Source organism: Bos javanicus, chromosome 17, assembly GCF_032452875.1.
Source record: "Bos javanicus breed banteng chromosome 17, ARS-OSU_banteng_1.0, whole genome shotgun sequence".
Classification (NCBI taxonomy): domain Eukaryota; kingdom Metazoa; phylum Chordata; class Mammalia; order Artiodactyla; family Bovidae; genus Bos; species Bos javanicus.
The window spans coordinates 66,110,013-66,134,015 of NC_083884.1; the positions used below are offsets into that span (position 1 = coordinate 66,110,013).

The following is a 24,003-nucleotide window of genomic DNA, read 5'->3' on the forward strand; positions in this document are numbered from 1 at the left end:
TGGCTCTGTGACCACCAGACACAAGGTCTGAGTGAGACTGGCTGGACCATGTACAAATCATGAGTCACTTTTGCCCATTTAGCCTCTAGATAGCAAGCAGCAGTCATCATTCCCTCATTCTACGCCCAAGGCAGACATTAATAATCAATCAGATCACCCTTTTCCCTATGAGCCAAGACGGAAGCTCAGAGTCCTTCCCAAGTAACACTCCAGACACAACTACTCATCTATCAGAGGCGATGAGTTGAAACTACTTGCCTCCCAGCTGTATTGGTCAGGATCCTGAGAGGAAAGCACTCGACCTTCTTGCCAGGTGAGCTCAGGCAAGTGCCTCAACTATCTGAGTCTCTGCTCTACTGGAGTGATGCCAACCACGTGGTTGCTGTCTTGGGGATGAAATGGGATAATGGATTTTAAGGTAATTAAATTTCAGGTCCAGTAGGCATTTAAGAGGGCTGAGAGCAGTTTAGGTGTAAGGTTTCTATCTCGGTGCTCGGCACAGAGTAGGTTCTCCCTAAATGTGGGTGAAACATCCAGTTCTGGGTCCTGGGCTGGGGTCTCCAGGCTGACTTTGACCGTGGAGTCAAACGAAGATGAAAAGAAGACTGCAAGCAGTTTTCAGTGGTTAAGCATGTGGGTACGTGGCTGTCCTCTTCCCATTTTATGGCTGAGAAAATTGAGTCTCAGAGAACTTCCTAGGCTCCCACAAGGTGATAGCGGCAGCAGGACATGGCCTTGGGCCATGATGAGAGATGCAGATACAGAAAACAAGGAGACACCAGAAATCCCTGCCGTAGACCTGCTGGCGATGGCCTGCTCTGTCCCTCGCCAGCTACACTCCTAATTACCCATCCATTCCTTCATTCAGTCATTCAGCAAATATGCATTGAGAGCAAAGTACGTGCCAGGCGATGTTCTAGGCTCTGGGGCCGCATACGTGAACAGAATAGGTGGACATGCTGCACCTCTTAGGGGCCGTGTTCTGCACGAGGGGTCGAAAACTAAACAAGAAACACACAGCACGAGGGACAGTGAGCAAGTGCTGCGGGGAAAGAGCAAAATCAGACGACGAGCGGCCCTGGGACAGGGAGGAATGGGGCCAGGGAGCCATTCAAACAGGATGGTGAAGGCAGGATCATTGAGAAGATGACTCCGAGCAAAGACTTGAAAGAGGAGAAGACGTGAGCCAGGCGGAAGGAAAAGTGTGTGAAGCAGAAGGAGCAGAATGTGCAAAGGCCCTGAGGTGGGAACCCATGTGGAAGGACGCATCCAGGTCAGTGTCACTGAAGTAGAGGAACAAGGGGGATCCTGAGGGCTCTGGGAGTCACCATCCAGACTCAGGAATTTGTCCTTTGAGACAGGTGAAGTCACTGGAGGACTAGCTGCTGGGTCAAGGCTGGACCTTGAGGGGTGAGAGGGAAAGCCTTGAGGCCACTCATACCAGCATGTCTACATGGAAAACTGTTTCAAGCCATCCCTGGCTTTGGGAGTGACCTTTCCTTTCACCAGCCCTCCTCACCCCTGAAGGGAGACTTGAGACTTCATCCCATGAATTCAGAGCATCTGGGGCCTCTTCATGGGCTTAAAACGGCAGCTGATGAGGCAGGTGTGAGTTTCAGGCCTGGATGAGAATGCGGTGATAAGAACACTTGCTTAAATTAAGGCTTGACAAAGCCGCCCCAGTAGGGTTGGATCCTGATCCTGGGTCAGTGGGGCTGGCCTGGTGCCTTTGAGGGGTAGGACGTGAGGGTAAAGGCAGATACTGAGTCCTCTCCTTGCCCCCATGTGCTACAGCCCTCTGGGCCCGCCCACGGCTGGGTTGAGGACAGCCCAGACCATCAGCCAGGATTCCCCCTGGAGCCTTGAAGCCGAGGGCTATTCTTGGGAGGCAGCCACTGACCTGGCCGGCCGGATGGGAAGTGTTGGGAGTCGGGGCAGGGCAGTGACCAGGGCAGCCACCTCAGGTCAGGCCTATTCATAACCTGGGCTCCAGCTGCCCAGGTCTGTAGCAGAGCGGATTACAGCCATGAGTCACTCCGGGACGCTCCAATGTCTCCTAAGGGAATGAGTCGGGAGGAGGGTCTTTTGTCCTCTTCTCGCCCCTCACCCCTCTCCCCCAGGGATCTGGCCTCCCGCTTAATCTCCAGCTCAACCTCACATGCCTGTGCAAGTGGGAGAGCCCACACTATGGGGTCTTTTTCTTATGCAAAGACTTGGCTGTTGCACTTGAATGAGTTTTCAGGGTCTCCTGTGGGCACCTGACCTCATCAGAGCTGAAATATCCCTTGTTCAGTCTTTGGCTCTTGTGATTTCACCCTTGCCAGGCCCTGCAGGAGGGGTACGGTGTCAGCCAGTGCTGTGCTGACAGTGTTTAACGGACTGGCTCCAGGAGTAAAAGCCCCGATTTATGATTTTTCCTAGTTTCTATAGTGTAAACACTCCCTGAACTGATTTCAATCTATCACGTGACAGCAACCCACTGAGGAGTTGGAAAGCGAGGGCCCCAGTAGGCTCTCGCGAGATGATGAAATTCACTTGACATCACCTCACGCAGGGTCGGTAAACAACCACGATGGGATCTCACGAGATGGTGGGAGTGGGCGTGACGTCACCCCACGCTACACACCTGGAAAGCTGGGGCCACAGTGTGCTCTCGCGAGATGATCGGAGTCGATGTCCTCTCGCACGGGGTTATAAAGCAAGGGCTACGGTGGGGTATCGCGAGATGGGTTCTCCTCAGCGCGACCTCGCGGGATCCGTCGCATCAGCTCCCCGGATGTGCTGTTCTCACTGTGTGAGGAGAGATTGCTTGGAATGCTGTTCAGGCTGTTTTCTTATGTATGAGTTACTGACAACAGCTACTGGCAGGCCAAAGGGGCCGTTGAAAACTCGTGAACCATGGTAACTAACAGTCGGAGATGGGGGGCTGGGGTCTCTTCCAGGAGCGGGCAGTGAGGGACCCTACTCATAGCTAGAAGTGAGAAAAGTTGAAGGGGGAGGAAAGAGGCCTTTTCCTCCCCTCCTGACCCCCTTCACGAAGATTTTGGTGTATCGTTTAAGATCTGGGTATCCCCAGGTGTTTGGTTGTAGGAACCTCCACAAATACCAAAATCCATGGAGGCCCAAGTCCCTTAAATAAAAAGGAGTAATCAGATCAGATCAGATCAGTCGCTCAGTCGTGTCCGACTCTTTGCGACCCCATGAATCGCAGCACGCCAGGCCTCCCCGTCCATCACCAACTCCCGGAGTTCACTCAGACTCACGTCCATCGAGTTGGTGATGCCATCCAGCCATCTCATCCTCTGTCGTCCCCTTCTCCTCCTGCCCCCAATCCCTCCCAGCATCAGAGTCTTTTCCAATGAGTCAACTCTTCGCATGAGGTGGCCAAAGTACTGGAGTTTCAGCTTCAGCATCATTCCTTCCAAAGAAATCCCAGGGCTGATCTCCTTCAGAATGGACTGGTTGGATCTCCTTGCAGTCCAAGGGACTCTCAAGAGTTTTCTCCAACACCACAGTTCAAAAGCATCAATTCTTCGGCGCTCAGCCTTTTTCACAGTCCAACTCTCACATCCATACATGACCACAGGAAAAACCATAGCCTTGACTAGATGAACCTTTGTTGGCAAAGTAATGTCTCTGCTTTTGAATATGCTATCTAGGTTGGTCACAACTTTCCTTCCAAGGAGTAAGCGCCTTTTAATTTCATGGCTGCAGTCACCATCTGTGTGATTTTGGAGCCCAGAAAAATAAAGTCTGACACTGTTTCCACTGTTTCCCCATCTATTTCCCGTGAAGTGATGGGGTCGGATGCCATGATCTTCGTTTTCTGAATGTTGAGCTTTAAGCCAACTTTTTCACTCTGCACTTTCACTTTCATCAAGAGGCTCTTTAGTTCCTCTTCACTTTCTGCCATAAGGGTGGTGTCATCTGCATATCTGAGGTTATTGATATTTCTCCCGGCAATCTTGATTCCAGCTTGTGTTTCTTCCAGTCCAGCGTTTCTCATGATGTACTCTGCATATAAGTTAAATAAGCAGGGTGACAATATACAGCCTTGATGTACTCCTTTTCCTATTTGGAACCAGTCTGTTGTTCCATGTCCAGTTCTAACTGTTGCTTCCTGACCTGTATACAGGTTTCTCAAGAGGCAGGTCAGGTGGTCTGGTATTCCCATCTATTTCAGAATTTTCCACAGTTTATTGTGATGCACACAGTCAAAGGCTTTGGCATAGTCAATAAAGCAGAAATAGATGTTTTTCTGGAACTCTCTTGCTTTTTCCATGATCCATCGGATGTTAGTAATTTGATCTCTGGTTCCTCTGCCTTTTTTAAAACCAGCTTGAACATCAGGAAGTTCACGGTTCACATATTGCTGAAGCCTGGCTTGGAGAATTTTGAGCATTACTTTACTAGCGTGTGAGATGAGTGCAATTGTGCGGTAGTTTGAGCATTCTTTGGCATTGCCTTTCTTTGGGATTGGAATGAAAACTGACCTTTTCCAGTCCTGTGGCCACTGCTGAGTTTTCCAAATTTGCTGGCATATTGAGTGCAGCACTTTCACAGCATTATCTTTCAGGATTTGAAATAGCTCAACTGAAATTCCATCACCTCCACTAGCTTTGTTCATAGTGATGCTTTCTAAGGCCCACTTGACTTCACATTCCAGGATGTCTCGCTCTAGGTCAGTGATCACACCATCATGATTATCTGGGTTGTGAAGATCTATTTTGTACAGTTCTTCTGTGTATTCTTGCCATCTCTTCTTAGTATCTTCTGCTTCTGTTAGGTCCATACCATGTCTGTCCTTTATTGAGCCCATCTTTGCATGAAATGTTCCCTTGGTATCTCTGATTTTCTTGAAGAGATCCCTAGTCTTTCCCATTCTGTTGTTTTCCTCTATGTCTTTGCATTGATCGCTGAAGAAGGCTTTCTTATCTCTCCTTGCTATTCTTTGGAACTCTGCATTCAGATGTTTATATCTTTCCTTTTCTCCTTTGCTTTTTGCGTCTCTTCTTTTCACAGCTATTTGTAGGCCTCCCCAGACAGCCATTTTGCTTTTTTGCATTTCTTTTCCATGGGGATGGTCTTGATCCCTATCTCCTGTACAATGTCACGAACCTCATTCCATAGTTCATCAGGCACTCTATCTATCAGATCTAGGCCCTTAAATCTATTTCTCACTTCCACTGTATAAATCATAAGGGATTTGATTTAGGTCATACCTGAATGGTCTAGTGGTTTTCCCTACTTTCTTCAATTTAAGTCTGAATTTGGCAATAAGGAGTTCATGGTCTGAGCCACAGTCAGCTCCTGGTCTTGTTTTTGCTGACTGTATAGAGCTTCTCCATCTTTGGCTGCAAAGAATATAATCAATCTGATTTTGGTGTTGCCCATCTGGTGATGTCCATGTATAGAGTCTTCTCTTGTGTTGTTGGAAGAGGGTGTTTGTTATGACCAGTGCATTTTCTTGGCAAGCTGTATTAGTCTTTGTCCTGCTTCATTCTGTATTCCAAGGCCAAAATTGCCTGTTACTTCAGGTGTTTCTTGACTTCCTACTTTTGCATTCCAGTCCCCTATAATGAAAAGGACATCTTTTTTGGGTGTTAGTTCTTAAAGGTCTTGTAGGTCTTCATAGAAGCATTCAACTTCAGCTTCTTCAGCATTACTGGTTGGGGCATAGACTTGGCTTACTGTGATATTGAATCGTTTGCCTTGGAAACGAACAGAGACCATTCTGTCGTTTTTGAGATTGCATCCAAGTACTGCATTTCCGACTCTTTTGTTGACCATGATGGCCACTCCATTTCTTCTGAGGGATTCCTACCTGCAGTAGTAGAGATAATGGTCATCTGAGTTAAATTCACCCATTCCAGACCATTTCAGTTCGCTGATTCCTAGAATGTCGACATTCACTCTTGCCATCTCTTGTTTGACCACTTCCAATTTGCCTTGGTTCATGGACCTGACATTCCAGGTTCCTATGCAATATTGCTCTTTACGGCATCGGACCTTGCTTCTATCACCAGTCACATCCAGAGCTGGGTATTCTTTTTGCTTTGGCTCCATCCATTTTTTCTGGAGTTATTTCTTCACTGATCTCCAGTAGCATATTGGGCACCTACTGACCTGGGGAGTTTCTCTTTCAGTATCCTGTCATTTTGCCTTTTCATACTGTTCATGGTAATAGTTACCTTAATATTTACGTATAACCCAGCACAGTTTTCCTCGTATACTTTTAACCATCTCAAGATTGCTAATAATATCGAATGCAGTGCGGATGCTGTCAGCAGTTATAAACACGATGTAAATGCTATATAAATACAATGTAAATGTGAATACAGTGTAAATAGTTGTCAGGGCACAGCCAATTCAACTTTTGCTTTTTGGAATGTTCTGGATATTTTTATCGTCCCCCCCTCCCCACCCCCAGTTTTTTTAATCCACACTTGGTGGAATTTTCAGTTGCAGAACCTGGGCATGTGGAAGGGCTCTTCATTTTGTGTGGCGTGCTGTGTTACTTGCCCGTTTTGGAGTGTGTACTACGCGCATGCCCCATATTGCCCTCCGCCATCTTTACAAGCCAACTCTAGCACCTTTCAGTGTCACTGCAAATGTTCCCTGGTGGAGCCTGAGACACTGCAGGCAGGATGGGGAAACAGTTGCGCTGCTTCTTAAAAAGTCAAATGTAAAGTTAGCAGACAGCCCAGTAGTGCCGCCTCCTAGGAATCTCCCGAAGAAAAGTGGAAACACAGCGCACCAAGACCTACAGGCCTACTCAGAGCAGCGTAATTCGTCTCGCCCCAAAGTGGAAATAGCCCAAATGCCCATCAGCTGGCGAATGGATAAACAGGATGTGGTTTATCCATAAAAAATGGAATGCTGATGTACACAACAATGCAGAAAAACCTTAAAAACATGCAAAATGCAAGAAGCCACATGTAAAATACTGCATTCTCTAGGACTCCATCTATATCAGAAGTCTGGGGCCAAGGGTGGGAACAGCTAGTGACTGCACATAGGCATGAAGGGGCTTTAGGGGGCGATTCTGGTCACGTCGCCCAGGGTTGCAAAGTTTATCAGAAAGCATCTAAGTGTGCACTTACAATGAATGAAGCTTATGGCAGGCATAGAAGTTATACCTAGGTGAAGTGGTTTTTATTTTTAACAGTTTAATTTTTTATTACTGACACCTGGATCCGAGGCTGACAGGTTCTTTCCACTTTGGGTTTGCTGATTTACATTTCCCCCAGACATTTCTGTTTATACTATGGAAATAAATAAACCATTAAACTCTCTTCAGTAGGTGCTTATTGATGCTGTCCTTCTAGAAGCCTGACAATGGAATGGATAAAGTTGTTTTATTAATAAAATGTTCTTAAGCATCCTTTTCAGGGATTCATACTATTCCTTCGACTCAGATGTGTGCTAATTTATTTGGCTTCTCTAGTTACTGGAGGCTCAGTTGGTAAAGAATCCACCTGCAATGCAGGAGACCCTGGTTTGATTCCTGGGTCGGGAAGATCCGCTAGGGACGGGATAGGCTACCCACTCTAGTATTCTTGGGCTTACCTTGTGGCTTAGCTGGTGAAGAATCCACCTATAATGGGGAAAACCTGAGTTCAATCCCTGGGTTGGAAAGATCCCCTGGAGAAGGGAAAGGCTTCCCATTCCAGTATTCTTGCCTGGAGAATTCCATGGACTGTATAGTCCATGGGGTCCCAAAGAGTTGGACACAACTGAGTAACTCTCACGTTTAGGATTTTTAGTCCTACAAGCAACACAGTGATGGTTTTTTTTTCTGGTTGAGGATCACTTCCTCAATTTGTTTTCCAAAAGAGGACTTTCTAGGTCAAAAGCTGTGTATGTTTGTTAAGGTTTTGAAAATGATGCTAAAAATGCTTACTCTTTTTCTCAAAGCTCTCAGTCAGTTAAATAGCCAAGGTTTCCTGCACTTTCCTCATTTTCACGGTCAAATTATATAGCCACTTACCCCTCACAAAAGAAACGCACACTTTTCTGTGATTTCAGAAATCTGGAGAGTGTGGAATAGTTACTAGAAGGGATATGAGGGATTGTCGTGAGTTGGTAATGTTCTGTTTTTTAAATTGATATGATTTTATACAGTAAAATATTCTTAGTTGTACAGCTGAATGAATTTTTACACGTGATACACTAGTGTAACCAGCACTCTGTCCACCTAAATAAACCTAGGAGGAAATAATAATAATCAAAAAAAGTTTATTTGGTATTAAAGAATTGCATTTTGAGATACACAGGTTCTGATTGCAAAGCAGTGTCCTGCTGGGGAGTAAAATTCAGGGACTTTTAAAGGCTTAAGGGGAGGTTTGCATTACAAAGAACTGTAATTGATGTTGGAGGCCAGAGCTGGCCTTCCTTAAGGTGACTGAGCACTCAGGCTGTCACTTTGAGGGAAGTCAGAGTTCCTCTCTGAGACAAACCTCAGGGATTCTTGCAGAGTCCTTGTAATACCTGCCATTTGCACCAGTTCCGAAGTTTTGTGGTTGCAGTTGGGGAGGACGTGTATGAGGTCCACCTCCTTAATGGCCTGCCAGCTCTGTTGTAAAACCCCTTGACATGAGTGACTCCATTTAACTTCACATTTCACAGCTCATGTCAAGATATAAGACATTTCCATTTTCCTAGAAAGTTCCCCTTGTGCTTCTTCCCAGCTGAACCCTAACAACTCCTCTCACCTCCATCGCTATAGATTAGATTTGCATGTTTGTTATTTTATTTATAATATTTATATATCTAGATAATATTTATATACCATGTTGTTGTTCAGTCCCTAAGTCCTGTCTGATTCTGACCCCCATGGACTGCAGCACGCCGGGCTTCCCTGTTCTTCACTGTCTCCCTGAGTTTGCTCAAACTCATGTCCATGGAGTCAGTGATGCCATCCAACCATCTCATCCTCTGTTGCCCCCTTGTCCTCCTGCCCTCAGTCTTTCCCAGTGAGTTGGCTTTTCACATCAGGTAGCCAAAGTATTGGAGCTTTATACTATAGTCATACATAAAATAATATTTCAAATTAAATTAAAATGTACTTTTAAAGAATTTTAATCAAAATTATTTTTATTTTATAATTTTAATTTATTTTTAATATTTTAAGTTGAAATTTAATATATTTTAAAATAACACCATGTTTTTATTTTAAAAGTTTAATAGTTTTGATCTGGTCACAGTGCTGGTTCTATCGTTGTGTTCTTTATGTGAGAGCCACTGAGCTATACATTTACAAGTACATACTTTTCTGGCTGTATACGTCAAGAGAAAGTTAAAAGTGTGTGGTCAGGGTTGGCAAGAATTTCACGGCACTGTCCACTCCATAGCCAGCAGCTCTCTGCTGACCATATTCCTCCCAGATGTAAATGACAGTGAGTTGTGCCTGGCCTGGTCCCTGGCATCGGAGGGGGTGGGTCTGGGCGGTACCCACGAGCTAACCTGTCTCTCTCTTCTCTCCCTACTGTGTCTCCATGGGTCAGTCTCTGTGCATCACCTCATGCGCTGCCTGTGTCCATAAAGCTGCATTCCGTGCTGCCTGGCAGAGAGCTTCATCTCATCTCATCTCATCTCACCTCACGGTCCTGGCACTGCCTCAGCATGGCCATCTCATCACGCCTCGCCCTATGGGAGCAGAAGGAAAGTAGCACTCAGGGCTCGGGCAACAGCCTCAGGGGCCAGCCAGACCCTCCAAGGACACATCCTAGCCCTGCTGTCTCAGGCTACCCCCTCCCACCTCAGGCAGAGGTTCTGACATCCAGAGCTCCCCTGGCGCATGTCCAGGCTCCCTTACATCTTCCACCTCAGTTAGCCATGGCATCTCCAGCCTAGCCAGGCATTAGTGACCATGCCCTTGACTCCTCCCATGGCTGCTGGTATCTGTCCCTCAGGAGGTGACGGCAGGGGAATGAAGGTAGACCAGCTGTCCCAGCACCGTCCTCATGGCAGCTCTGATGAGCATGGGGCTTTGTGTGGGACAGTGTGGGTGGGGAAGCAGGGGCACCAGAGGCAGGGCTGCCGGCTGCCAGCCTCATGCCATGGGGATAGGTTTCTGAGGTCCCTGCCTTCTGTCACCCATGGAGAACTGGAAACAAGCTCTTCTTCCCGTTGATGGCTCTTTTCCCTGTTGTATTTGTTGTAAGAATCCATAAAGGGCTGCCTCTTTCTTTTATGCCTGTTACCTCCCCTGTTCCTCGCCCCCACCCTTGTGCACTGATTTGATGAATTGGAGGCTGAAGGGTGGGGTGGTTGAGAAGTGTCTCCTGGCTGCCTCTGCCCCTTGCTGATCTGACATGGCATAGACTGATGCTGGAGGGAGTGGAATGACACCTGCCCTAGAGCGTGCCTTTCACCCTCACAGTGCGGGTTTCAGTCCACGTGGAGAGGCGCAGAGGAAACATGAGCCCAGCCTCCTGTGTCCCCGCTTCTCTCCTCCTGGGAGAGGCCTGCCTTATCTCTGGGCCTCTGCTCTGTCTCTTGGTGTTTCCTGTCTCCTTTAGGTTCCTCTTTATCAATGGGACTGCGGATGTCAAGTCTTTGCCAGCCTCTCAGGGAGGACCTTGATAAGGAGCTTATTTTAAACCAGTGTGTAGCTCTGCCATAGAATGCATAGAATGCTTGGAGGTTTTTTGTTTGTTTTTTTTTTTCTTTTTCCTTTAAACTCATGAGCAGTCACAGTGATGCTGGATAAAGACAAACCCCTGTGGATTACATCCAGTCCCAGGTCTCCATCTCTAAGGTGGCAAGTCTCAGCTGCAATCCAGGTCCACCCAGCTCTGGCTTCGACCGTGTTTCTGGGGTAAAATGCAAGCTTTCCAGCCCAGTGCTGGGGAGTCCCTGGCTGCCCAGGACCGTCAAGAAGTCAGGGCATGGGGTCAGTGGAATGGGCTATAGCCATAGGGCTGGATCCTTAGATGAACCGTGACTGCCAGCCCTGCCCTCCCTCACCATGCTCCTGGCATAGAAAGTGGTTAAGGTGGTGAATTACTTAATCTATTTACCACAAGCTGAGATGGGACCAGAGAGTGTGGATGGTTCCCTGTGACCTGTCCCCTTCTGGAAACCGGAAAAGCTCCTTTTGAAGCAGGTCTTCCCAGAGATGGGGCTGTCCCACACCAAGGATGGGTACCAGTGGGCTCCACTGTGCGAATCCATACTATGAGGAAACTGGATCCAGGCGGAAATGGCACTGCTTGGAGCAGCCTCAAGGTTGACCGTTCCATTTTCACCTGTTGTCCTGAGGCTTCCCAGGGCTTTGCCAGCTTCGCTGTGGCCTCTCATACATGGACTTGGTGTCCGCTTGGCCCCCTCCCCAGCTCCGTCCAAGACTCTTAAAGGACAGCTTGCTCCTGCTGGTTCATTCACTGAGCTCTCTCATTCCTTGCTTCTGCCAAACAGATTCGGGAAGAGGACAAGAGCCCTCCACCATCCTCGCCTCCTCCCCTTTTCTCTGTCATCCCAGGGGGCTTCATTAGGCAGCTGGTCCGAGAGACTGAGAAAGAGTCCAAGGAAGCTAGACTGAGGAAAGAGGCAGCTCTTGCCTCTCCGGAACGAGAGGTAAGTGGCTGCACTGGAAAAGGACCAGGTGACTGTCAGCACCCACCTTCCTGTCCCGTGAGCCTCCTCTTGAGTCACTTGCCAGCCTTTGTTCCTGCAGTCTCCTCATTGAGGAGTGTCCTAGCTTTAACATAATCTGTTGAACTCCTATACATTTGTCAAAACCCAGCTTAGATAGTACATCTCTAGAAAGCTCTCCCATTACCTTCCTCCTTCTGATTTCCACTTCACCCTCTTCATGCCTGTCTTAATTTTGGTCAGCAGAGTAATTACTTGCTCATGTGACTTAATCGACTAGGAATTCCTTAAGAGCAACAACTATCTCATTCAACTCTGTATCTTGAGCAGCTCTCATAGAACTTGGCCCATGGTGAATGCTCAAAAATTTTTGTTGAGTGAATGAATGAATGGTATCAGTTAACGTATGATGGGGATCACTGACCACTACTTTTGCAGAAAGGGAAAACTAAATATTAGCTAAGGATGTATAGTTTGCTTTCAGTTAAGCAGGAAAGATGTTCCGCTGGTGTTCACCAGCTATTGCTGTATTGGTTGTTAACATACCAAAACCCTTCCATCCCAGGTGGTAAACGGCCATGGGCCCAAGTCCCCCAGGCGCCTTCCAGCGGCCATGCTTACCTGGGTCCCTTTCCCAAGTCCATCAGAATCGCCACAAGCCAGTAATCAAAGGGTTACTGCTGGCGCAGGAGGGGACCTCAGGACCCTGCTTCGGATGGCCTCCCTTCTGACTGCTTGGTGTCCACTTGATCTGAACAGCGCTGCTGGATGGAAGCAGTGAGTGGACGAGGTGCAGTCCCTGTGCTTTAAGGACTTGAAGGTTGATCCCAGTTGGTGTTCAGGGCCACTTCCCTCCTCCCCCAGCTCTTAGGACCAGGAAACCCTGGCAGGATGGTGAAGCTGGCACCAGGGACGCAGGCTTGGGTTGCAGTGCACCTGGAGCACGTCACAGTGTTAGCAGGAAGGGCCTCTCCTTGCGTCTCTGCTGTGCCCTCTTGAGGCCGAGTGGATGCTTCGGTGATGGGGCTGAGCGATCTGGTGGCCTCAGAGCCTGGAGTTGGCTTGAGCCCAACGGGCAGCCTGGCTCTGCCTCCCACACCCCTTCAGCTGTTGCTTGCCAGGCTGGTCCCCCATGTGCCTGCCCCTGTCCAGCCCCAATGACTGTGCTGCGTCAGGGAAGTCCTGTAGCCACTGAACTGCTGAAATACCCCTGCCACATCCTCGTGGGGGAAGGTGTCAGGGTAGAGACACTGTTCCTACACCTGCCTGACCAGGTGTAAGTAAGTGGGGGCCAAAGTCAACCCTCACAGGCTGCTGTTAATGGTCATAATGAGGGTCACTGTGTTCATTTCTCACTCGACAGGACTCAGTGCTCAGGGGCTCGCCTGATACCCTGTATAACACAGGGGTAGATGGGAGTATACCCACTTATCAGAGGTGGCAACTGAGGTTCAGAGAGGCTAAAGCACTTACTTGCTCAAGGTCATGAGGCCACATGGGGGCAGACAGAGCCAGAGGCTGTGTGTCTTCTGCTCTGGCAAGCTGCCTGGGAAAGGGCCAGTCTGGGGAGTGAGATGGCTGGTGTGGCGGCCACAGTGGCCTGGCGAAGAAAGGGTTCCAGGTAAGCTGTGTGAGCGTTGCTGTGTGCAGGTTAAGAAGCAGAGCTGAGCAGAGGGGACAGGCTGTCACTGCAGGGTGCGGAAGGTGCCTCTGAGCAGGATGGACAGGCCTCAGACCACAACAGGTGTCTGGACCATGGGCCAAGACATTCCTGGGCCTGGAGCAGGGCAGGACATGTTCCTGTGAGGCAGCAGGCTCCAGCTTGCTCCTGCCAGTTTAATTTTCCTGCTCTATCACTAAATAACTCTGGCCCCTCTCCCCTCACCCAGCACTGCTGGTTTTATTTGGTCCTCATAGAGTCCTTGCAGGGAGTCATTAGCATCCATCACCATTTTGCAGGAATGGAAATGAGGCTCTGGGAAGTGACCTGGTTTTCCGAAGGCCACCCAGTCATTGAGGGGCAGGGAGAGACAGGAATAATATCCAACAGGAAGAAAACAAATGTCAGAGACCCAGGTTCTAGTTCTAGCTCCACCACTCTGTGTGCTCCAGGCTGGATCCCATCCACTTTCTCAGCTTTAGTTTGCCCATCTGTAAAATGGTTGTGCTGTGAACTTCCTCTTGGCCCCCATGATTCTAGATGTGTTGCTTCCCCCTTAGACTAGGAAGCTGCAGGTGGGATCTGAGGGCCTTGGTGACCAAGAAAATTCACAGGAGGGGAATGCACAGCATGGAGGGGAGGAGGCCAGGATGGGTTATCTTGTTAGGCGCATCCCTGCATTACTGTCTCCTCTGTGGGGGTTTGGTTTTAAAAATAAAGTACTGACTCACTTTTCAAAACAGTGCAGACAGTGCTGAGATTTGCCAGGTACAGCCAATCCCTTTCCAAGATGTGACCTGTTTGGCCCCAGAAGGTCAGACTGAGCCACCAGGCCATGGGGTCTCAGCCTCCTGTTGCATATTGCAGTCTCCTAGGGGCCCACCACCCAGACCAGCTGCATCAGATCCTCTGGGATTGGAACCAAAGGGTCAGAATGTTTTTTAAAAGCTCCCAGGAGACTCCAGTGAGTCCCAGAAAGACAAGCAAGGTTGTTAAGGCTCAGCAGTCAAGGGCACTGTCTTTACACTCAGAGAGGCCTGTGTGACTTTTTGTTCCGGGTTTGTCTCTTGGGCCACCTAACATCTTTGTGTTTGCTCCCTTATCTGTGGAATGGGGAGAGGTTCAGACCTGCTTCACTGGCTTCTTTACTGGTTAAGTCAGATATTGCAGGATGGCCATGTAGGGTCCTCCTCAAGGTTGATAGTAACACTGGTCATTATTGTTATGTGTATTACTGTTGTTATTTTACAAAGATGAGGACTGAGACTGTGCTCTGGAGGCGACACCAGTCAGAGCTAGAATGGGACGCAGAATGTGGTCCTGCTGCAAACTTGCATGAGCACACAGAGCTCTGGGGCTTCAGGGTCCATGAGGCCGTTTTTCTGATCCAGGTCTTCAGGCACAGACTTGCTGAGGAGGGGCATTTGAGCTGGGTATAGAAGGATGAGCTGCGCATGGATGAGTGGAGACGGGCAGGGGTGTTCCAGGCAGCAGGCCCAATGTGAACAAAAGCATAGGAGCTGGGCAGTGTCAGCTGTGGCTGAAACGTGCAGTGAGCAGGGACAGTGAGACCAGACGGCAGAGGGGTGGGGGGTTCCTCTTCAACAGCTTCGAATGGCAGATGGCTGTATTGAATGGCTTTCCTGGAGACTGGGCAACTGCTAAAATCTTTGACCAGGTTTTAAATGACTGGCAGCAAACTGATGGGGTACCAGCTCAGTGGCTGTGGCAGTGCCCAGGTGAGAGAGAGTAGATCTGGGTTTGGGAGAGGAGACTCAGATGTGCAGGTGGACTCAGCACAATCCTGGGCCTGGTGTGGGTGCACAAGGAGGGTGAGAGACCCAGATTCCCAAGCGCAGGTGTGCGGGAGGCTGGTTCTAGCAGGGTCCACAGTGGCAGAACACAGACCAGGGCAGGTATGTGGCCAGGCCTCAGGGTAGAACTGCCCCTGCCAGGTCCTCCTGCAGAGGCCACTCTGGCCCTGGAGCTGTTCTGGTCACAGCCAGGCTGGCTGGAGGTTGGTGGGATGGGCAGGGCTGTGTCACTGGGCAGTAGAAAGATGTAGGGGAGGAACAGGTAGTGGAGACCCCTGGGTGTCGGGTACCCAGGTGTCTCGGCCAACCAAGAGTGGAGGACCTTGGGGCCAAAGCAGGACCCTCACCTGGTGCAGAAGGACCAGTAGCAGCAGCTCGTTTCGTTCAGTTCTCTGAAATTCCCACATCTTGGCATGCAGAAAATCTGGAGGGTCACATGGTATCTGCCTGCACTGAGAGGAAACCAGTTCTCAGAGGGGATAGGTGATGTCATCCAAGGTCACTCAGCTGGAGAGCTTCAAAGCCAAGACTAGGACAGGTCCTCTGATGACAGGCTCCACGTCCTTTCCCATCCCTCCCTGGCCCGATAGGAAGAACCGGGTGTAAATAGTAGAGCAATGGCCCCAGCATCAGGGACAGCAGCAACAGTGGCTCCTGTTGCTGAGGACGTGCTGGGTGCTGGGCTCGGTTTCCACGTGTTACCGTGAAGCCGCCCACCCTGAGAGGCCATTATGGTTCTCATTTTATTGGTAAGGAAACTGGCTCAGGGAGGGAAAGTAATTTACCCAAGGCCACACGGCTAGCTAGTGGCAGAGTTTGGAGTGAATTTGGGTCTGTTGGGCTCCAAAGTCCACTTTCCTTTCATAATGTCACTTGGCCTTCAAGTTCTGAGCCAAGGTCTAGGATGTAGGATTTTGAGGTTTGGCTCATTGCCCCTAGGTGCTTGAGGGTATGTGAGGGAATGAATGGCTGGGTGATTAAAGAAGTGAATGAATGAATGAATGAGTGAATGACAAAGCTGTCTGGTCAGCACACAGCTGAGAACGGTTGTGGTGTCTCTTCTAGATCCCAGAGGTTTCCACTGGCCAGCCCAGCACTGGCACCAAGCCTGGGAGCCAGAACGCCAAGTCAGGCTCTCCCCTGAGTGCAGACATTCTGGGCAGGAAGGGTGAGGAGGCTGGGACCATGGACCCTGTGCTGATGACCATCAATGGCGAGAAGCCCCAAGAATCAGGCCCCAGTGGGACACCTGCCAAAAAAAGCCTGCCCTTCAAGAGAGGGGTGAGGAGGGGTGACGTGTTGTTGATGGTGGCCAAGCTGGACCCGGACTCAGCCAGGCCAGAGCAGAGGACCCAGCCCCGCGATGCCCCTACTTCCAGGACCCCATCCCCAGCCACGGATCCTGGAGGGGGAAAAAAGGGGGACACCCCAGGGACTCCTCGTGGCCCCCAGGCCAGCACCACAGATGCACCTCCGAAGGCTGAGAAGACTCAGACTGGGGGCCCTGGGGACCCAGGAACTGTGCTGCCAACGAAACGGGAGCAGGATCGAGGCACAGTGGGAAAAGGGGGCGAGGCCCCCCAGACCAACAAGGTGAAAAAGGCGGAGCTCCAGGGCAAAGAGGGGCTGGGTGATGGGGGTCAACCAGGGACAGCGGAGAAGGGGGCAGGGGATTCCCCAAACAAGGGGGCAAAGGGGAGTCTCTCCAAGGATGTAGCAGGTGAAGGGAAGTGGGCTGGGGCCCAAGCCCCGGTGAGAAGGTGGGGAGGTTCCCTGGGCAGAAGGGGCAAGTGGGACCGTCCCCAGCGTGAGAAGGACAAAGAAGGTGTGCTCCTGAGCAAGGCAGACCAGATGGAGGAACCTCAGGCCAGGGCAGAGAAGGCTGGCAAAGCGCCAGGGAAGGCGGGGGAGGCTCCCAGAGCCATGGACAAGGCAGGTGAGCCTCAGAGCAGGACTGGGAAGGCAGGGGAGCCCCGGGGCAAGATGGAAAAGACGGGGCCACCTCAGAGCGCCTCTGGAGAGGCGGGTAAAGCCGGGGGTGAGGCAGAGAAGGATGATAAAGCCCCCAAGGAAGTGGATGCACGTGGGGTTACCCCGACAACAGCTGGTAAGGAGGACCAGCCTGAGAGCAGAGGACAGAAAGCAGAGGAGGCCCGCCCCGGAGCCGGGTCCCTGGAGCTGGAGCCGGGAGGACCTGGGCAGCCTGCTCTGGACGGCCACGAGGAGAAGTCTCAGAGGCCGACGGAGAGCCAGGAGGGGAGAGGAGGAGGCCAGAGCGGAGTCTCGGGGCAGGTGAGGGGGCTGCAGGGGGCGGGGAGGCGCAGGCCAGAGAAGGGGGACAGGAAAGGCTTGTCCCTGGGGGTGGACAAGGCGGGGACCGGAGATGGACAGGAGTGGAGGGGTGGCCAGCCCAGAGGAGGGACCAGGCACGTCCCCCTCGACACACAGGGGTCGGGAGGCCCCACAGGGGAATCTGACCTGTCCAGAGGTGAGATTCTCCACAGAGTGAGGCAGTGTCCCAGCCATGAGAGATGTCCCCTTGCCACTGAGCTTACAAAGTCCCAAGATAATTCTTTGAGCTGTGTAAATGGCAGATTGCTTAAAATGCAGATTCCCAGGCCCCACCCTGGAGCTTCTGTTTCCGAAAGCTAGGGTGGGGCCGTGGCCTCTGCATTTAAATAAGGACCCCCACTTGCACCGGGGGATTCTGATTTAGCTGGTCCTGGACATACTATGAGAAATGCCCATGTAAGAGGTCTGCCCCTCACACGGGGGTGGGGGAGGGTGCATCCCCTTGTGCTAATTTATGTGACCTTTGCCCCCAGGCTCCTGAAGACAGATGGTATGAGGCAGAGAAGGTCTGGCTGGTTCAGAAGGATGGATTCACTCTTGGTAATTAGGGGTGTTAGCACATCTGGGGTCTGAGTCCCCCTCTCACCCCCGCAGTGCTGGTCGCTGTGTGTGCCAGGTCCTGATCACAATTTGGGGACTGAGGGGAAGGGCGGGGTTGGGGCAGCCAGGACTAGGATGCGGAGACATGGCTTTGGAGTGGGACTAGTTTGGTGTCATTTCACTCTCAGCAGATGATCTGTTGGGTGCTATTTTCAAAGGCGTTTGTGCCTTGGTAATTAATTATTTAGCTAATTCATGAAAGCAACAAGCATTATTTGGCTTCTTCAGTGTTGTGTCTGGAACCTAGTGCAGGTGGATCCCATCTCATGAACCCACCTTGTTGATTACTTGTGGCTGGTGACCGGACTCTACTGAGAGGTGATTCTCAGTCCGTTCAGAACATGGCTGGGAGGAGTGATTGATTAGTGATGTCTGGAGGGCTCTTGCGGGAGGAGTGGCAGCCCATATGCCATTATTTGCCGTCCCGAGTCTAGGTATGTGGTGGACAGTGCACCCAGCCGTCTGGCTGCCAACTCTGTGCCTGTGCCATCTGATAGAAGCCCCAGATGAATCAGACCCAGCCTGTCAGACCCAAATCTCCATGGGTTTGGGGTCACAATTCAGCACCCTCCCTGTAAATAGGCCCCCAAGGAAGAGGATGACGCCCATTTCCCCTGTGTCCCAGGCCCTCTCTCCTGCTCCTGGCCTGACTTGGCAGCTCACAACCTCTCTCTTCTCATCTTTTTTCCTTTCCCCTCCACCTGTCTCACCTCCATCTTCTTTCCTCCCCTCTTTCCCTGCTGTCCCCAACCCCTCTTGCTGTACCCCTCCACCCCTGGGGTGTCTTCCAGCAACGGTGCTGAAGCCAGACGAGGGAACAGCAGACCTGCCGGCAGGAAGGGTGCGACTGTGCATTGACGCCGACGGTAGCGTCACCGAGGTGGATGAGGAGCACGTCCACCGGGTGAGCCCCGCCCGCCCTGCCTGCTCCACCCCGCTTCCCCCTCAGGCTTGACTGCACTGAATACTTCCCCTTGGGGCCCTGGGGGGAACTGTAGGGAAGTTCACCGTTGAACTCACTGCTCTGCTAGAGGTGTCCTGTTAAGGGGTTTCATTGCTCTGTCCCACGGTGTCCCCTTTATGAGGACACGTTAAGAGAGATGTTTGTCAAATCTTGGGCCTGGGAATTCTTCTGCTGGAGAAAGTGATTGTTTTCTTTTGTATGGACTTTGGTATGCTTCCTTCTTCGCCCTGGCTGCCAGGAGACTCAGAGCCAAATTTGCAGCTTGTCGTTAGCCATGGCATAGGTTCCAGTGGCCTGCTTTTTGGGTATCAGCCTTTAGTTTGGTTCTTCTTTTTTGGTTGTTTTGCATAATTTTTGCACTGTACCATGAATCCGTGTGAGAATAAGTCAGACTCTAATGAAAGAAGTAAAAGATCTTGTCCTGATGCTTTCCACCCTTCACATCTACTGCCTGAGCAGGAGCTGCTTCCAGGAGTTCTCCTTGGCCTCGTTCACCTTCACCCCTCTGTCCCCCTCTGCCCACCTCAGGCCCGCTCCTCCCACCAGTGCTGGGAGTTTGCAGAGGGCCAGGGTCCTCAGGAAAAAACTTGACAAAAGGATGACAGAAGACCACAGAGCAGTAGGCCCAGGAAACTCCCTGGAGCCAGAGAAGTGCTAGGAAGCTTTTCAAATGGATGCCCCAAGGAGACGCTGCAGTCACTCCTTGCTTCTAGAAGGGTCTAGGTGTAGTATTTCCAACTGATGAGTGTGTGGCGGGCTGTCAGAGAAATGGGGCAATCAGGGCATTGGCCTTCGTCCTAAGCATCCCCGAGCGCACGCAGAGCTCCCCGACAAGACGCAGAAGGGAAAGAGGCAGCAGAAGACACGTCCTCCGAGCACGCCTGCCTTTCTGTGTCTGACAGACAGAAGGCATGTGAATCTTGCTGCGCGTCCTCAGAGCGCCTCCCCTCCTGGTGCCCTGAGCGCAGTGTAGGGAGGGCCAGCTGCCAGTTGCACAGAGCGCAGGAGAAGCGATGCCGCTGTTTCATCTGTAGGTTTTGTCGCTCTCTGCGGAGTCAGGGCACTGCTGCCCAGGAACGGGGTAACCGAGGCCGTGTGTGGGGCCAGGGGGCGGAGGTGGAGGTGGTGGTTGTGGTGGTGTGGGGGCCCAGGAGGCCAGAGGACACTCTGTGTGATGGTTTGCAGGCCAATCCCCCGGAGCTGGACCAGGCTGAGGACCTGGCCTCCCTGGTCAGTGTCAACGAGTCCAGTGTCCTGAACACGCTTCTGCACCGCTACCAGGCTCAGCTACCTCACACCCACGCCGGGCCCGACCTGATCTTCCTCCAGCCCCAAGGGCTCATGGCGCCCTCTGCCGGCAAGGTGAGGGGGCCCCAGGGGCGGGGCGGGGCCAGGCCAGGGTCCTTCTGCATCTCGGGACCAGAGCCCCCAGAACCCCTGCAAGCCTGTCTGAGCGGCATCCTGCAGACATGGCTGCTGGGGTGTCAGAGCATTGGGGAGCCTTGGGGACCACGTGGTCCCCCCTCCTCAGAGGGGAAGAGAAGGGATACAAACAGAGCGGGAGCACGAGAGACAGTGACGGTGGGAGAGAACGTATCGGACGTGTCGGGTCTGTCAGGCTCTGCTCTAGACAGCTCTGCGTGTCGTCTCAGCCAGTCCTCAGGTCCACGAGAGGACGGGGGCCAAGACCAGCCCTGTTCACGGGTGGGAAGCTGGGCCAACTCCAGACTCAGGCTCGGGGCTGGAGGAGCTGGGCTGAAACCCACATGGCTGGGCCCTCTGTGCTCTGAAGCCCAGGCCGGACCCTCGGGAGTCCCAGACACTCGCATGAACTGGGAAACTAAGCCTCCGTTCTACTTTTATTCGTTTCTACACGAGTGTAGTAACGGTCTGTTTATTGTCAAGACCACAGTCATAGCCAGAGGACCCTCTCGGCGCCACCTTGTGGAGGGGCCTGCAGCTGCAACCCCAGCATTTGCGCCCCATCCCCTCAGTATTCTGGCCTGGAGAATTCCATGGGCTGTGTAGTCCACGGGGTCACAGAGTCCTACGCGACTGAGGGACTTGCACTTGCACTTCACTTCAGCCTCAGTTCACCTGGTTGCTCCTGTCTGAGATAATGATGGAGGGTCCCGTGTGCGAAGGCGGGCAGATCAACCCACCTTTGTGAGCTGCTTGTCCTCGTGGGGAAGACAGGTCCATCATGACAAAGAGCAGTGTGTGGAGGAGATTATAGGAGGTAGGAACGGCTGGTGCCAGGTCTCACACGGGGTCAAAGTGACTCCGCTCCTGCTCTGAGCCTGGTGGAGATTTTCAGCAGAGCAGTGACATGTAGTGTGACTATGCTAGGAAAGGATCCTCTTGGCCATGGGGTGGAGGTGAGAGGTGGGCAGAAGTGGAGGCAGGGAGATCCACTGGAGGTCAGAATCTCGTCTGTGCTCCATTCGGAGGGCTTGTTGGCCCGGGAGGGGTCAGGCCTCTAGGATTCCTGCTAATGCACCTCAGTGCTTTGGAAAGGTCATGATGCCTCTTATCTGTCAACTGGGGATGAGAAGCTGCATCTTGCCCTTGGAGTCCCACAGGACAAAGTCATTCGTAGCCCCCGAATGATGCTGAGTCCATTAAAGAGGGGGCAGTAGCCTGGACCCCCTCCCCAAGGCTTCTCTTCTCTAGGACTCCCTTCGCACCCCCTCTAAGTCACCCTCCCAGCCCCTCCCCCACCTGGCCGTTCTGGCCAAGGGCCGTGCATGCACCCCCTCTCCCTTGCCGGGCAGGCCATGCTCCAAGCCTTCTGAGAAGCTGAGCTCCAGCTCTGTAGGAACCCCCGGGAGAGGTGTCTGTCGCAGGTCCCTCCTCTGCAATTTCGGTTCTCACAGTTCTCAGTTGTCCTGGATTGTGCATCCTTTACTCTGGCTGGGTCAAAGAGCCTCATAATTCAGGCATTAGGACCCACCCTGGTAGGAGGAACTTGAGTCCTGTGAGCCCCAGCTAAGCCCCTGTAACTGCTGGGTTGGGGCTGGGCCCTGCTCAGGTCATCCCGCCTCCCACACCTGCTCTTTGGCTCGGTCTCATCTGGTTCCTCAAGTGGCCACCAGGTGGCAGAAGAGATCTGCAGGAGGGGACTAGGGCCACCTTGAAGATGGGCTTGGTGGGGTCTGGGCAGGGCTAGGGGCCTTTCTCGCTGGGGGTCTGGGCTCACCCAGCGACTGGGAGCTGGGGATATGTGTGGGCGGTGCAGGCCTCTGTTGGAGTGAGTTACTGTGACTGTGTGGGGTGTAGATGGGCACACCTGTGTACAGAGGCCTCTGCTGCTGTTGGGTATGTGTGCCCTTGACCATGCCCGTGTGCAAGCGTGTGAGGGTACCTGTGTGTGTCTGCAGGATCCTCCCTTCTCCCCTGCAGGCCTGAGAAGGCTGGCGATTGGGACAGCCTGGGCCTTGATGCTTCCACGGTGGGAGGTGGCTTGGGGCTCAGACCCTGAGGCCCTCTGCCTGCCTGTGCCCCCAGGCCGTGCCCAGCCAGTGTGAGGGGCCTGTCTTCCTTTGCCAGCTTTGGGGTCCTGCTGAGCCTTTTGCTTTGTGTCAGAATGGGGCTCATCACTGTTCCTGGGGGTCCTGGGCTGTAAAGGCCAACAGTGCACTGGGGGCCCAGGTTTGGGGGAGGGCTGCCCCATTGGGGTTTGTGCCCCTGGTCCTGCCAGGCCACTAGGGAGGGTGGCTGGGGCCTCACTGGTCACCCAGTTAGCATCCTGGGCTTCTAGTGCCTCCTGTGGCCAGGCCTGGTCCCCTGCTCCCTTCTACACTTCTTCACTGCCCTTGCTATCTCTGCTTCCATCTCCCATTCTCCCTGAAAACCATGCCAAGCAGACATTTCTCAAGGTCACTAGTGATCTCCGTGCTGCCCCGTGGTCAGTTCCCTGGTGTCCCCTGACCTGACCCTCAGCGCACTTCAGGGGCTGGTCTCCCGTCCTCCTGCCGTCACTCCCTTCCTTAGCTCACAGATTCTGCTCTCCTGGTTTTCCTCTCGTCCACCGGCCCTCCCTCTCAGCCTCCTTAGCTGGTCCCTGATCTCTTCAGGTCAGCCCCCTCCCCACACCTCTTCTCTCTCCCTCTTTAAAGGCCCATTTCCTTGGTGATCTCATCCAGGCTCGTGGCTTTGAAATGATTCCCATTCAGTATAATTTAATTAGTTGGTTTGTTTACACCTGTCTTCTCCCAAATGAAAGCAAGCTCTATAGGCAGGGCTTTTTTTTTTATATATGAAAGGTTAAATTACATACAGTTAAAGTCACCTCTTTTAACGTTTAGTTTTGTAGGTTTTTGACAAACACAATTGTGTAATTGCCTCCACCCATCAATTACAGGAAGTTCCATCGCCCCAAAAGTTTTCTACATCCTTGTGGATATCCCCTCCCCCATGCCCTGCCCTCGGCAGCCACTGTGATCTGTTCCTTTGTCCCTTTTCCCTAGTTTTGCCTTTTCTGAAAAGTCGTATAAATGGACTCGTACAGCATGTAACCTTTCGAATTGGCTTCTTCCACTTAGCACAATGCACACAACACCCACATTTGAAATTCACTCACATTGTTGCGGCTCTGAGCCGTTGGTTCTTTTATTCTATTGTAGAGCTTTGTTTATCCATTCAGAGGGGAACCCGCTGTCCCAGTTTCCCTGGGCTGGAGTGGTTTTTCTGGGACATGGGACTTCCGAGACTAAAACTAGGGTGATTGGTTGCCTTATTCGCTCTTTAGTTGAAGGGCATTTGCGTTGTTTCTAGGTTTTTTTGTGTGTGTGATTTTGAATACGTAGTCAATGTAGTCAGTGACAGAGAGGGCTTTTTGGTGAGAACGGGTGTTCGTTTGTTATGGGTAGATCCCTAGGTGTGGGGTTTGCTCTGTTGTGTGATGCACATCTTGCCGTGAAAGAAGTCACGACACTGCTCTCCAGACAGGCCTGATCGTACAGCATTCCCACCGGCGCTGTGGGGAGCTCCAGTCCTTCTGCCTCTTCGCCAGA

At 51.8% G+C, this 24,003-nt stretch overlaps 1 protein-coding gene across 4 annotated transcripts in view; it reads left to right on the forward strand.

The window, feature by feature from the left end:
- The window catches only part of MYO18B (myosin XVIIIB), a 231,369-nt gene that overhangs the window by 6,040 nt on the left and 201,326 nt on the right, over positions 1 to 24,003 (forward strand). For 3 of the 4 annotated variants that reach the window (XM_061385190.1, XM_061385189.1, XM_061385188.1), the window contains 6 exons: positions 9,507 to 9,661; positions 11,420 to 11,580; positions 16,138 to 17,364; positions 17,898 to 17,964; positions 18,816 to 18,928; positions 20,174 to 20,350. In XM_061385190.1, the coding sequence (XP_061241174.1) occupies positions 9,625 to 9,661; positions 11,420 to 11,580; positions 16,138 to 17,364; positions 17,898 to 17,964; positions 18,816 to 18,928; positions 20,174 to 20,350 (1,782 nt within the window). In that variant the 5' untranslated portion in view covers positions 9,507 to 9,624. Of the gene's footprint in view, positions 1 to 2,727; positions 2,902 to 9,506; positions 9,662 to 11,419; positions 11,581 to 16,137; positions 17,365 to 17,897; positions 17,965 to 18,815; positions 18,929 to 20,173; positions 20,351 to 24,003 lie in introns of those variants that run through there. The other variant, XM_061385187.1, reaches the window with a different exon arrangement.